The sequence below is a fragment of the Helicoverpa armigera genome, chromosome 3 (genome assembly GCF_030705265.1).
Source record: "Helicoverpa armigera isolate CAAS_96S chromosome 3, ASM3070526v1, whole genome shotgun sequence".
NCBI classification, from domain to species: domain Eukaryota; kingdom Metazoa; phylum Arthropoda; class Insecta; order Lepidoptera; family Noctuidae; genus Helicoverpa; species Helicoverpa armigera.
Window position 1 is genome coordinate 11,184,371 of NC_087122.1, and position 13,537 is coordinate 11,197,907.

The following is a 13,537-nucleotide window of genomic DNA, read 5'->3' on the forward strand; positions in this document are numbered from 1 at the left end:
TGTTGAATTTGCCTGAACTAGGTAAAGACCTGTGTCTCAGGCTTAAAAAATGCTATGATTTTTAGTGACTACAATTTTTCTTGCTCAATATTAAATTGATCATCTAGGTGGCACCTCAGTAAAAGTTAGTAATAGTTAGTAAACTTACGGTGTCAGTGGAGGGCAGGCGTACCTCTGTGTCAGCGGGGCGGCGGCGCCAGTCGTCGTACATGTCGCGCATGTCCACCAGCTTGTTGTCCAGCTTCTCCATCGACCACACTTGGCCACTACGGCCGGGGCGCTTTACCATTATAGCGGGTTCTGATACGAAGGCGCCGCGCTGAAGGTAAATAAAGTGTGTTAGTTTGAACGAAAAACATATTCCAACCCACTACTGAACATGCTTAGTTGATACGATTTAGCTGTTATAGAGAAGTCAAATATGTAATTCCACATTATGGATTGCTGCAGCTGAGATAAAATGGTAAAATTGCTGATAAAGAAGAAATTAATGGTAAAGGAAAAAAGTGAAAAAAAATAGAAAATTAATTACAGGTATGTAGGTAATTTTACTAATTAATTTGTTTTAATGAAATCTTCAAGTAAGAAGACATAGTGACCGTTATTTTTACAGTACAATTTTGCAGTGCATCTTTATTATGTAAATACATGCATATACTTTCTTGATTTTACATACCTTTCTATTAGGACTCAAATTCTGAGGCGGTATCTGCAGCGTGACACTGAACCTGGTGTTCCTCTTCATCTCTTCAGCCAAGAAGTTGGCTTCCTGCACCAAGGCGTTGGCTCTCAGTATGTCTGCCTTGAGTCGTCCGAGCGAGCGTTTAAATGTGTCGTCGCGTTCGGCCGCCCAGCGTTCTACGCGAGCCGCTGTTGTGGGCGTGCAAGCTGTCATTTTACCTGGAAAAATTAAAAATATTTTTGAATATATTAAGTAATTACTATAACACATAAAATTGTTGAAATAAAACGAATAAAAAATTGGGTCAAAAAAGTATTTATTTGGAACTGCAAATAGATGTCCATTTCTGGATTATGATGAAGTTTCTCAAAATGATTAAAACTAAACTATTTTATTACGTACCTAATTTGAGCGGATCGTACGCATACGGTGGGTAAGGCGTAGAGGGAGACAGTATGTTTCTTAGCTGTTGGAACTGTCGCTCGTATTCCTGCCTTTGTTTCTCTAGTGCCACTGCAAAACAAATACATTAGTTAATAAATATACCACATAATATTAACCAAGTAAGTAGAAATATACACAGCATGACTTTGCTTTAAAATCACGATAAAATTCAAAAATCCCATCATATTGCATTCAACTAAATACAATAGTTGCTGAGGAGTTTGTTGCGCCACTCCTTCCCAGCCAAAATACATAGGAACTGGTGAAGGGTGGGCGTTTTGGAGACAAGACTGTATTTTGTTTCAACGTTCTAAAAGTGCTGATTTATCAGACTAATTTGAATATACATTTTTGAATCAAGTTGAATAATAATTTTATATATATTTTCACAGTTACCTTGTTTATCCTCCTCATGCTGCTTCTCAAGCCTGGATATAGCAGTCTGTATAGGATCGTTGCTCAACTCGTTCAACATGATCTCATCTCTCGCGAAGTTGTAGTCGATCGGCTGCGCGGGAGTCTGTGGCTCGGACGCCGCCGCTGTCGAGTAACCAGAGTCTTGTTCTACAACGCGACGTTAGTAGAACAAAAGGAAATGTCAAACAAAAGCGAATTGTGTGCAAATAAATAACATTAATAGGCTAAAGAATTGGAGGTAGAAAGTAAATGTTTTCAAACGCATTGGACTTAAAAAGCACCTTATTTAGCTGGGGTTTTCATTTAAAAATAATAGAATAATGCATTGAAAATCATAAGGCTTGGTCATACCACTGTCCACTAAACACTATTTTAGTGTTCAATATGCTCACAACAGATTTCTACCCCTATTAACTTCAAACAATACCACCAGACAAAATGGTGCTTTAAATCTATTTATCGGTACCTAAGTGTGTCTAGTGGACAGTCATACAAATATGCAATGCTAGCCAAAAGTCAATTGAAACACACTTTTAATGCAAACGTAACTCAAACTTACCAGCAGCCTTAGGACAATTAACCCTAAAGAAGTGATGGTTCCCCCACAGTATTCTATCAGCATGACCGAGCCTCACTCGCGACACGACTGGCGTTCCATTCACGAAGCAGCGCGCTGCTCCAAGCGGCTCCATGTGTAAGCCGCCACCTTCGACTAGGAGCTGGCAATGTTCCGGCTGTATGCCTAGGCCGGAGAGCTGGATGTCCGCTGAACTGGAACCTCCTACTAGTGTGCGGTCCTGAGGTGAGTAAGAGAAAAAAGAATTTTAGAATATAGCTAAATGAGGCATTATGGTATGATAGGTAGGTGTTAGGCTTTTATTATAAGTCAAGAATAAACCTCAGCAAGATATAGGTCTAGTTATCTTTAACTGAAAATATTGATTTATTCTAAGTTTTGTCGCACAGTAAATCGGATTACTTTGGATGGTTTATAATATGAAAGCCGCAGTTTCTCTACGTATGTATCTTGACAATTATTGTTATAAGCAAAAAACCTTTATGGTGTGATTTACACGAGAGAACTTACCTTGAGATAGTAAACGAGCAGTTCATTGAGCGAGGGGTCAGCATTTAGATTGACGAGATAATACTTGTTTTTCTCCACTTTGATACCACTGGCCTGCACACTGATGCCCATCTTCTCCAAAGCTTGTTGACGCTCGCTTTGTATTCGACCTGGAACCAAATATAATATTTTGATTTGTGTCTGCATTATTCAAGAAGAATGTACATAAATAAAGACTACATTAGACATTGATTTAACCTGGGGAAGAAAATACAAGAAGTGGTTTCCACGGGACCCGGGATATTCGCACACAATATCTAGCTTTACACTTAAAGTTCTCCATACATTCATGTCAAAATCTATCCCTCTAGAGATCCATTAAAGCCAGCATATACATCATACTATGTTTTGGCTGTACTAAGTTGTAATTCCCTATAGCATACAACGATAATCTAAACATATGCTTTATCCGAAAGCCATTAATGTTTCCTTTAAGGTCACGCCAACTAATTCAAGAACACTCTGACCTATTACTTGATTTCCGAGTTTAAACTACACTTACACAAGCAATTCCTTGAGGGACTTAACTATTATATGGCGTGACTAAGAACATATGGACCTTCGCACGAAAACTATAATCCTCTGCAGTGTATGACGTAGAATATTCCAATTTAATTTTACAATAGGTATGCAGTAGTATGATGCACATTGCTAATCACGCAAAAACATCTAGACCAAATTTTAAAGTTATATTTAATAATCTATTACAACTTAAAATAAGCTAAAGGACAAAACCACAATAGTTTGAGAAAACTAACTAATGAAAGTGTAGTTGTTAAAGTGTCTAATAAGCAGATAACAAATGGTTGCGGTTTTGCTCGAAACACGCCGTTTTGTTATTGAAAATAACTTATTTGTGTGTACCGCAAGAGTTGTAAGCTATGGCCTCACCGCCAAGTGTAGTTTTAACAAATTGCAGATGTTTTATTTTCTTTTTATCTTTATTTCAACGTAATAAAAGCCATATTTTTCGCGAGCCAGAATAAGGTCCTTCTAATCTTTGACATAACATACCAGTTTCAACCAGTTTTTCCTCCCACGTTCGCGACATCTCCTTCATCAAGTGCTCGCTTTGCGCCAGTTTCTCGTGGACTTCTTCACCCACTGGTGAACCCTGAAAGAGAAACAAAGATTTTAATATTTCAAGTGTATGATACTCTGATAAAATCATCAAGTAGGTACGTTTATTCTAAAAGTCAACATCTTCTTGTTCTTCTTCTTCCTGCCCTGTTCCAAATTTTATATGGGGTCGGCGCAATATGTCTTGTGCTTCCATTCCTCCCTGTCACTCACTCCAGGTCAATACGCTAAGGAAAAATGCGACACTACTTGCATAACCATTTGTCACGATCACACAGTAAGGAAAAGTTCAGTTGTTCAGTTGATTATGTAACACGACGAAGGCTCGACTCGTCAGCGAGCCTCGAGCCAAACCGACTAATACTAAGTTTAATTAATTTCCAACAAAGCCCCGAAGACACGTTACCGGAATACTAATCCTTCAGGAAAACAGATCGTAAATTACAATGTCGCCCCTTTCCTTTTGGGCACAAAATTATTTCAGTTGTGGTAATGTAGGGTCTATGTATTAGACATTTAAGCTAATTACCTATGTAAAAAATTGTAACGATTGTAATCTTCAGTCGTGTAGGCGAAGATATTAATCTGTCATATGGCATTATTCACAAATCCTTTGAGAAATACGGAGACTGACAAAAATAACATGATCACGTTTAGCGGTTTTAGCGAAACTATCAAGGTCCTATGATACACATATAAAGTTATATCGCCGAAGCTGCTCGCATTCCCATGCAACTGGCCGCTCCGCCTAAAAACTGTAACTTCCTCATAATCATAGTCATCATTGTTCTGCAAAGCCCTGACACACTTGATAATTCCCTTGAGCACATCGATCGTCAGTCACGTATGCGGCAGTTACCATGTGACATGCACATTTGTACACCACATGGTGTATCTTGAGGTCGTTGAGCCGCCTTGGGCCCGACCTTTTGCTTTTCTTTGCATTATACATGCACTGATAAGACCCGAGTCTAATCCAATTACATTTCCTGCTGTGGAATGGAGGAAACCGTAGGTCGTCTTTTGTTTCTCTGCTTCATAATAAAGCAAGCAAATGATTTTAATGAGTATTCGTCTTTTGTACTTTTGTGTAGGAAGCATTATTTTTTTAAACTAGAAATACGAAGACTCTGTGGTCTTATATGACACAATGGTTGGATTACGTAGTATTAGTATGAAAGACTACTTGGTAATCTTTAGAACAGTCTATCCAGTCAGTTCTTATGAGATAGCGTGATACGGAGAATTATAGAAGAAGAAAACTTACTGCGACAACCCCAAATTAATATTGAGATAAGGGCAGGCGGCTGTTGATCTGAGGATCTCAAAGATAACCTACTTCCATATAAATATTCGTAAATGTAATTTAGTATTCAACCAATCCAACTAGTCTAACTTACCGTGCCGCTGACGGTAGCATACTTCAGCATCTCCTTCAGAGTCTCGACCTCCTGGCGCAGTTCGCGAATGATGCGCGCGTTCGGATCCTCGTTGACAACAGCGTGGTTCACGATGCGCTTCGCTCGGTCCGCGTACCGAAGCGTCGATAGAGTTTCCTCGTAGTTATCTGCTGCCGGTGATATGGTGGCCACCTGAGGAAGATGGGATTTGAAATCTTGGGTTCTGAAGAATACTGGCTCTTCAGAGCTTTTCCAACTCAAGGAAGTCCGGGACTTGTTATGTGTAGCGATTTAGTGATAAATAATGCAAGAACAGTCGCATGGTGATGTTAAGGCCAATTAGACTTAATTACTCTTCTTGATTACTAATGGATGAGAGATTGCGTTTTATGCGATAATAGATAAGCATCCATAAATTGCAGAGAAAATGTTATTTACGATTCCTAATAACAGTAATGGTTCAAAGCTTTCCGTTGCAAAATTGCATGCAACAAATTCAAAAACACACAAAGCGAGCCCGAACAATATTTCCATGAAAGCCAATCGGACTAAAACAATTCTTGTTTGGAAAGAGAAAACTTCAAATAAACGTAATGGTATTCGTTTTAATGTAGACAGGGTTTCGTAGAACATTTCTATGCGCGACAACGAACCGTGAGTGTTTCGAGTTGGGTGCGGTGACTCAAAGGATGCGACGCCCCGTGGATGGAATTTGAATTTACTACAAGTCTGAGCAGGCCCTATTTGCATTATCTTTCCGCTCTAAGAGGTTCCTAAGTGTAAATTGATTGAGTTAGTGCTTTAGTTTTTCCTCTTATTACTTGCTTGAAACTAGAACGAAAGGCAATTATTTACCTACGTACTAGAACTCAGGGCCGCCTAAAATTTATTCTGAAGGAATACCCGCAAAATATAGTAGTCTGTAACGTGACAAAGAGCCATTATACACCCACTCGAAAACAGACAACGAGTGTTTTTTACGATGTAACAATAGTTTGAAACTATCGGATCTTCAGGCCACTACTAAACGGTATACAATGTCAGAAGCAACATAGCATTGTGTTCTAATCGATACATTTTTTGTTGTCATTAATAAGTCTTTGTGATTCCATATAAACATTATCCGTTATTCTACTAGATGCTTTATCAGCTTTCAATGTTCCCACAAGTGGGAATCAGGCCAGTCCATTAGGAAATTGTGGATCGTCAGCCAACACGTAGTATGTCGTTATAAACATTGCTCTATGAAAGACTAGAACAAAGTATAATATGCAGCTTTCCTTGCAATGTTTTTCTGCTTCATTAAGTATAAGTAGAAGCTTATGAGGGCGGCACAGTTGTGCGGTATCCGTTATGATATTAATATAGATAAACAAGTGGGAAACGTCCTCCACAACACACCTGTCTACTTTGGAGACCGGCTACTAACGATTATGTATTAGCATAGACACTATAAACTAGTTACAGGCAACCCAGGTGTCTCTACTATCCTGTTAAGACACGAAATCATGTAACATCTCTAGCCTCGCCTTATTACTATTAATGCATTTAAATTGAGCTTGCGTTCCCATAGTTCTTATGAACTCGCCGGTGCTTACCATCACAGTTTTGCTGTTCCCTCCAAGGTTGTCTTTGAGCAGCCAAGTGAGCACTGAGTCTCTGTAGGGCACGAATTTGTCCTTGTTCTTACTGCCGGATGACTGGTCTGCAAGTTTCGATATCACAAGCCCAAGCGTTGTTAGGGATCTGAAATGAAAGGTCATCATGTAGATATAGAAATAAATTGTGGCTCATTTATAATTTGATTATTCAGTGACAGAAGTCACCAAAGAATAATAAAGATATATAAAAATAGAAAGACACCACACGTGATTTTCGAAGCCACATAACTACGACTGAGTTGAGGTGTTAGAAATCATATTACCTAGGTCTTCAAATAAACCTACACCTACACGAGGGAATACTTTTCAAGCAGCATAAAAGTATTGAAGTCAACTTGGTATAAGTTATAAGGTAAGAGTTTTCACAAAAATAGTTTCATTTTCCTTATTGCCAATAAACCTATTCAGTCTTTGATAGGCAGAGTAAGCCTAGCGAAGCGCAGCCTACTTTTCCCTATCAAATAAATCAACCACAGTCTGCGAGACCGTCAAAGAGGACAGAAGCAAGCGCTTCAATTTATTCCCTTTCAGATTTATTTCAGCTACAAACATTACGTCGACACTAAAACCGCGCTTGGCTTTGTGTTTACTGACACACACGAACATTTTCTTAGTCCCTAATTGTTTTCTTTGTTGAAGGTCGTGATTTCCGTATCATCAGTTTACATTATAATACAACCCTGGCACACGCACACACTTACTTATTAATATTTGAGCCTTCCTTCAGCCTATCTCCCACAGCGCCTGTCTTCACCGCTCGTTCAGACCCCGCCAGGTCGACAAGCGATAGTCGTGCGACTTTTTCGCCGGAGACGCCAGTCGCAGCGTCGGTCAATGTCTGGGTGAGGACTACGCTGAAGACTGCATGCGATCGAGAAGACTCGCTGTTCATGTTCGTCGCAGCGACTGTCCGCGATTTGTTGCCTTCGGTCATTAAGTTGTCGATGTCCTGTAGACAACAAAAACATATTGATTAAATTAAATTGCTATATTCGGCTCTCAAAATTTTTTTATAAAATCGAGGATTAGCCACACTGTAAATGGTGAACCGATAACGACCGGAATTAACATTATTTTTGGGATTATCATTCAACCTAAATGTGGTGCATAAACGACACATAGAATTTCATTTAAACAGTCCATAAAACGGATAAGTTTCAAGGTTATCTGTCTAAATTGTAATGGTAAGTGAGTCCACAGTTTAGAACTAGTTAAAACTTTTACATCTACGTTACACAAAGTTTGCACTTCGCGACGTCAAAGTGTCTACGGGTTTGCTGTTTCGAGAATAATGCAGTTTCAACGCGAGAATGGAATGGATATGTCGAACAGAAGTGCAAAAGTTCTTGCTACTCGGTAATATGAACATATTTGAAAAGAGTTCAGTTCACAGGAGTCGGATATTCTCAGGAAAGTCGAGACTTACATCCACATTTAGTTTAAAGGCTATCATAGAGAATACTCTACGATAGCTGGTTTGATGGACTGACTGTGAACTGCGGTCTTGTTTAATTATAAGGATGTCCATATTGTATACAACAAGCGTTTCGTTCAGCATACACTCTAGGGGAGTTTTGCCACGTGCAACTAAAATCGTGTCTATAGCCTTCCTAATCCATATGGCCTGTACCGCACATTTAGCCTTAACGATAACCCACAGCACACGAGCTGTATGTTCAAACCAGGCTTATTACACCCGCTGTGAGTCTAAAGCTTATGCATAAGCACCAGCCTTTGCTGTAGCTCACTATACTTAATCCCCTTGCAGATATGAACATAGATTTAATGGAAAGGATACGTAATATGTGTAGAGAACTGAATTTCAACTAGAATATACGACGAAGTAGGTTCAGAGTGTTCTGATTAATATGGGAGTACGATGTTTCTGTCAAGCAAAGCGTACCTACATCAAAATGTTGATGAAATGCAGCGCTGTATGAAGGAGTGTTCTCAGAATTGTTTAACATGAGAACGTCTATGCACGTACATAGGTACACTCTGGTGCATGAAGTTTTCTCTGTTCGTTTTCATTCGGAGATTTTAGAAAGGACGCGTATCACATGGATGAGATCGCTCGCTATCCGATTACAGCGTCCACGCTATCCGGATTGAAATCACAAAGGAATACTTATCTCCTCTGGAGATCCTACTTCCTTGGTTTTCTTGTTGTGATCGCAATATTTAGAAATAGGCACCTCCGTTTAACATTAACCCTTTAAATAGCTCAAGTCAGGTCGTGAATGAACTTGGAATTGGTTAATTAAAAGCTTTATGATAGAATTTAATTTCAAACACGTTTGTGCTAATATCATCACGCACTTGTTTTCCTAAGGCTTCAGCAGCTACTTGGAAATTCAAGTTCAGTTCGAATTAAATTTCATTCACCGAACGAAGTTACAGTGTGAGTAGGGTTGACGGAACCAGAAATATATTTTGGAAACGCGGTTTGAGTCCGAAATTGTGCAAGTTTCCATTTATAAACTTTGTTTGGCAGTTTAAAAATGTACTCAAAGGGGTATTTGTGTTACTAACTTTTTATAGTTATCGATATCTTGCCCTTATTGCAAACTGTTAGAATAAGCTTTCACAAAGTTCTTTCAATTTTTTATAATTGTTTGGTTAACGACAAAAACATAACATGTCAGCTTTATTCCAAACTATCCGAAAGAGGTCATCCCTACACTATCCGAAGGGTACCTGTAATTCGTTCAGTCTACGCAACAAGGATAATCCTGGCTGCGTCGAATGATTAAACACTTATTCGACGTTTGTATTAACGGTAAGCTGATTAATTTTTACCTTCCAAGCCACTTCAAATGTCACGAGAGTCACATTGCAAAGTATTTTTATTTGTTTGGGGAAAGTATTTTCAACGGATTGTATTTTTAAAGGCGTTCAAATATTCATGACCATTCTCTTTCACGGCGGAGGGTTGTTTATTTTGGGGGTATCATTTACTTACCGAATTCTGCTCACTTATATCGTATCTGCGTTTTATTTACGCAAAATATTTGATTTTGCTGATTTGCCCGCATACAAAAGTTACATAATCCAACAAAGCAAACGAAATCAATATCAAAGAGAGTTGTAAAGATGAATGTTAATTTTAGGTAAACAAATTCACATGAGGAGCAGGGAGCCAATCACCTTCCGGCGAGGGTTGTTTGCGCCGCACCCAAAAATAAAACCCGAACACAAATATACTAAGACATTCGTACTGAAATTGTGTTAGCAGGGCTGCCAGGAGTGCCAGATGACCTGCTGCGGTTCCCAGTGTTTAAACATGGACCGGATGAGATAATACAAATAATGAGAGAGATGGTAAAGGTAGACTAAACAATTCTCTTTGAATGCGGTTAAATATGACCAACTTACTCAGAACTTTCTCATAAGAGCCATATTTCATAATTTAAATAGAAACAAAAACGGTTCTAGGCACAAACAACGTATGAGGACATAGACATTAGACATACTATGAGTAATCCACCTATTTATACATATACTTATATTAACCGAAGGTAGCAAGGAAGAGTCCATCAATGCGATTTCCAGGTAAGTAGTAGGTACAACAATCTGTCACGGATTAATAAGAAAAATATGGATATGATAAACCTGATACCGTCTTGAGCAAACCGCCAACCCTAGAGTTCCGCGGTATCGAAATTCAATTTGGCGGGAAATGTTTGTTACATCTCTTTTCATTTGGGTAGGTTGAGAAAAACTGGAATATGTATGAAATTAGACCTTTTTATTCACCACGAACCGTATCAAATGTTTTCATTCAATCAACATCTGAACCGTTTGGTAGATCCATAATTCAAATACCGGAGTTACATGGAGCAAGGAACCCCTTAAATGCCAAACTAAACATGATTTAAGAAATAACTCGACATTGTGTAGTGGTCTCAAATGAAACTTCGAATGCAATATTCTTCCCCATGAACAATAGCAACAAACCACTGATTAAACTATAGTCCAAGCAACAGCCGCTGTGACAACACATTAGCACCCACACCACGTACACTGGTACAGTATTAACATATTCGCTCGCAAATCAGAGCGGCCCGTGATAAATTGCCGGCGCATACTGCTGCAAGTAAAATACGAACACGGCTTAATATTTCAATATTTCAGTGAAACATTCAAAGCCACACAGCCTGGCAGAACGGCGACCATTTCAATAGAAATCTGGTTTCAATTTCACAAAACTCGAGTTTATTTTACGCTTCATCTCATGTTTGAGGTTTGGAGCAAACGTGGATGTACGGGGGAATGAAAACGGACGGAGTCAAAGTGCACCACAATTAGCTTTGTGCCCGTGTAATTGGATTTTAGTTTCTAATGCAGAATGTTCTGGGTAGCAAAAGTCTGGTTACACAAGCGGAGCAGGTAAAAAGTACCTAAGTAATTGTATCTTTTCATTACAATCTGAAATGTTGGAGTCAGATTGACTTATTGTAGTATTTTTAGAACAATTACCTCTTCAAACTAATATAGCTATATACGCCGGTTGAAACGAAAATAAATACAATAAAAGAAGATAGATTTAATACAATTGTATTCAATATGTATCGGGCAGACTCTAACGTCCGGCCGCGGATATATCCGGCTGTGTCGTAAACTGGCACCATTGTAGTGATTTCCGAACATAATATCCACATGTGGTTTCCTTTTCTTCGGCTTATACCTTATTCGTGTCCTGTACATCTTGTAATACATAAACAAATAGTAGTAAATAAACTCTTTTGCAAAAAAAACGGGCACCTATGCGAAATCTTAGTTTTAAGGACTTTACGTGTATTTCAAAGGGTTTTAATGATTGTAGTATGTTTCTAGCATAAAAAGGGTTAGCCAAGCATGCGTGAGAATGTATTCTTAATTTGAATTTTGTACAATTGCTAAGAAATTGGTTAAACCTTGTTTTGGACTAATTGCTAGCAGAAAGTTCTTCGGTGTTTTGAAAAGTTTTTGAAGTGATTTTCAGGAAAACGATAATGCAGTTTTAATTAATGATTAATGTACTTTTTTGTTACATCAAAACATTTTTGAAAAACTATGCGTATTTGATAAAATCTTCACCTGCTCTAAATGGGCTATACTGATGATTGATGACAATGTTAAGTGTTTCGGTATTTTAGTGTAAAGCGTTCTATTGTTTAGATATTGTACCCACGTGTTTTAAAATATCGCTTTATCATAAATAAACACTATTTAGAACAGTATCAGTACCTTTGGCTGCGACAAAACCATTTTAAAGTAAGCAGTGCCGATCTCAACCCGTCTCCTATCGGACTTTGGCATTTAAAAAATACAAAATTTTGGGATAAATGTTAAAATTAACCACATGAAAAATGATGAGGAGGGTTAAAGCTATCTAAAAAGTCAAATTATTGCCTCGTTGAAGCTCTCGATAACTCCATAAGAATCGAGTTACTAAACGACGATTTAGCTGAAAAGGAGTCAAGAATTCATAATTATTGGCCAAACGTATGTTTCTTAAGAAATGAGCAGATAGCCAATTATTGTTATGATTTAAGCAGGAAAGTGCTGCAGATGCCAGAAAATCTCGGTGTAGGCAAGTTTATTTAATAAAATGTCCGTGGGATGAAAACACGCTATTTGAACGCTCAGACTCATAGATCTTCAGAGGTCTACCGAGTTTCCCAAGAGACGAGGTTGTTTAAAAATCAGTGATTACGAGACCTTAAGACCTCGTGCTCACAGTCTATGCGCTATTTTCTGTATTTTGTAGAATTTCAAGACTTTTAAAAATGTCAAAGTCCGATAGGAGACGAGTTGTGATGGGTACTGCTTACTTTAAATTGGTTTTGTCGTAGCTCAAAGTACTGATACTCTTCTAAATAGTGTTTATTTATGATAAAGCGATATTTTAAAACACATGGATAAAATATCTAAACAATAGAACGCTTTACACTGAAATACCGAAACTCTTAACATTGTCATCAATCATCAGTATAGCCCATTTAGAGCAGGTGAAGATTTTATCAAATACGCATAGTTTTTCGAAAATGTTTTGATCTAACAAAAAAGTACATTAATCATTAATTAAAACTGCATTATCATTTTCCTGAAAATCACTTCAAAAACTTTTCAAAACACCGACGAACTTTCTGCTAGCAATTAGTCCAAAACAAGGTTTAACCAATTTCTTAGCAATTGTACAAAATTCAAATTAAGAATACATTCTCACGCATGCTCGGCTAACCCTTTTGATGCTAGAAATATACTACAATCATTAAAACCCTTTGAAATACACGTAAAGTCCTTAAAACTAAGATTTCGCATAGGTGCCCGTTTTTTTTGCAAAAGAGTGTAGTTCAAAAAAGGCGATCAGAGAAAAGATTTTAATATCCTTGCAATGGTCTTGTGGTAAAACACACTAACATGCGATAATTTTCACTTTCCAATGTCATGTAACTTTTGAACGTGTACGAAAGCATTCTATTTAAATACTATAGTTCCGAACTACAACCAACTTTTAATGCCCATTTACCCTAAATAAGGCGATCGCATTAACCAATCAGGTATCCATTAGGGTTGAATTGGCAGCGCGACTGACAGGTTCAAGGTCACCACTGACGCTGACGAACCATTAACACCGTAAGGACAAAAGCACCACTTGACGCAATGCGCGCTAACAATGTCACCTCACACATCAAGACACAGAAAGAACTCGCGTGCAATTTAAACTGCAGTGGTTCGGTTT

General features: G+C 38.2%; 1 protein-coding gene across 13 annotated transcripts in view; it reads right to left on the reverse strand.

Annotated features, from left to right (window-relative positions):
• LOC110372893 (kinesin-like protein KIF13A) overlaps positions 1-13,537 on the reverse strand; it is a 114,631-nt gene that overhangs the window by 19,860 nt on the left and 81,234 nt on the right. For 7 of the 13 annotated variants that reach the window (XM_064043661.1, XM_064043655.1, XM_064043660.1 and 4 more), the window contains exons 6-15: positions 7,512-7,759; positions 6,748-6,895; positions 5,150-5,341; positions 3,684-3,783; positions 2,631-2,779; positions 2,103-2,340; positions 1,523-1,690; positions 1,085-1,195; positions 677-900; positions 149-319 (exon numbers count right to left, since the gene is read on the reverse strand). In XM_064043661.1, coding sequence (XP_063899731.1) covers positions 149-319; positions 677-900; positions 1,085-1,195; positions 1,523-1,690; positions 2,103-2,340; positions 2,631-2,779; positions 3,684-3,783; positions 5,150-5,341; positions 6,748-6,895; positions 7,512-7,759 — 1,749 coding nt within the window. The remainder of the gene's footprint in view (positions 1-148; positions 320-676; positions 901-1,084; positions 1,196-1,522; positions 1,691-2,102; positions 2,341-2,630; positions 2,780-3,683; positions 3,784-5,149; positions 5,342-6,747; positions 6,896-7,511; positions 7,760-13,537) is intronic. The other 6 variants (XM_064043664.1, XM_064043659.1, XM_064043658.1 and 3 more) reach the window with 3 other exon arrangements.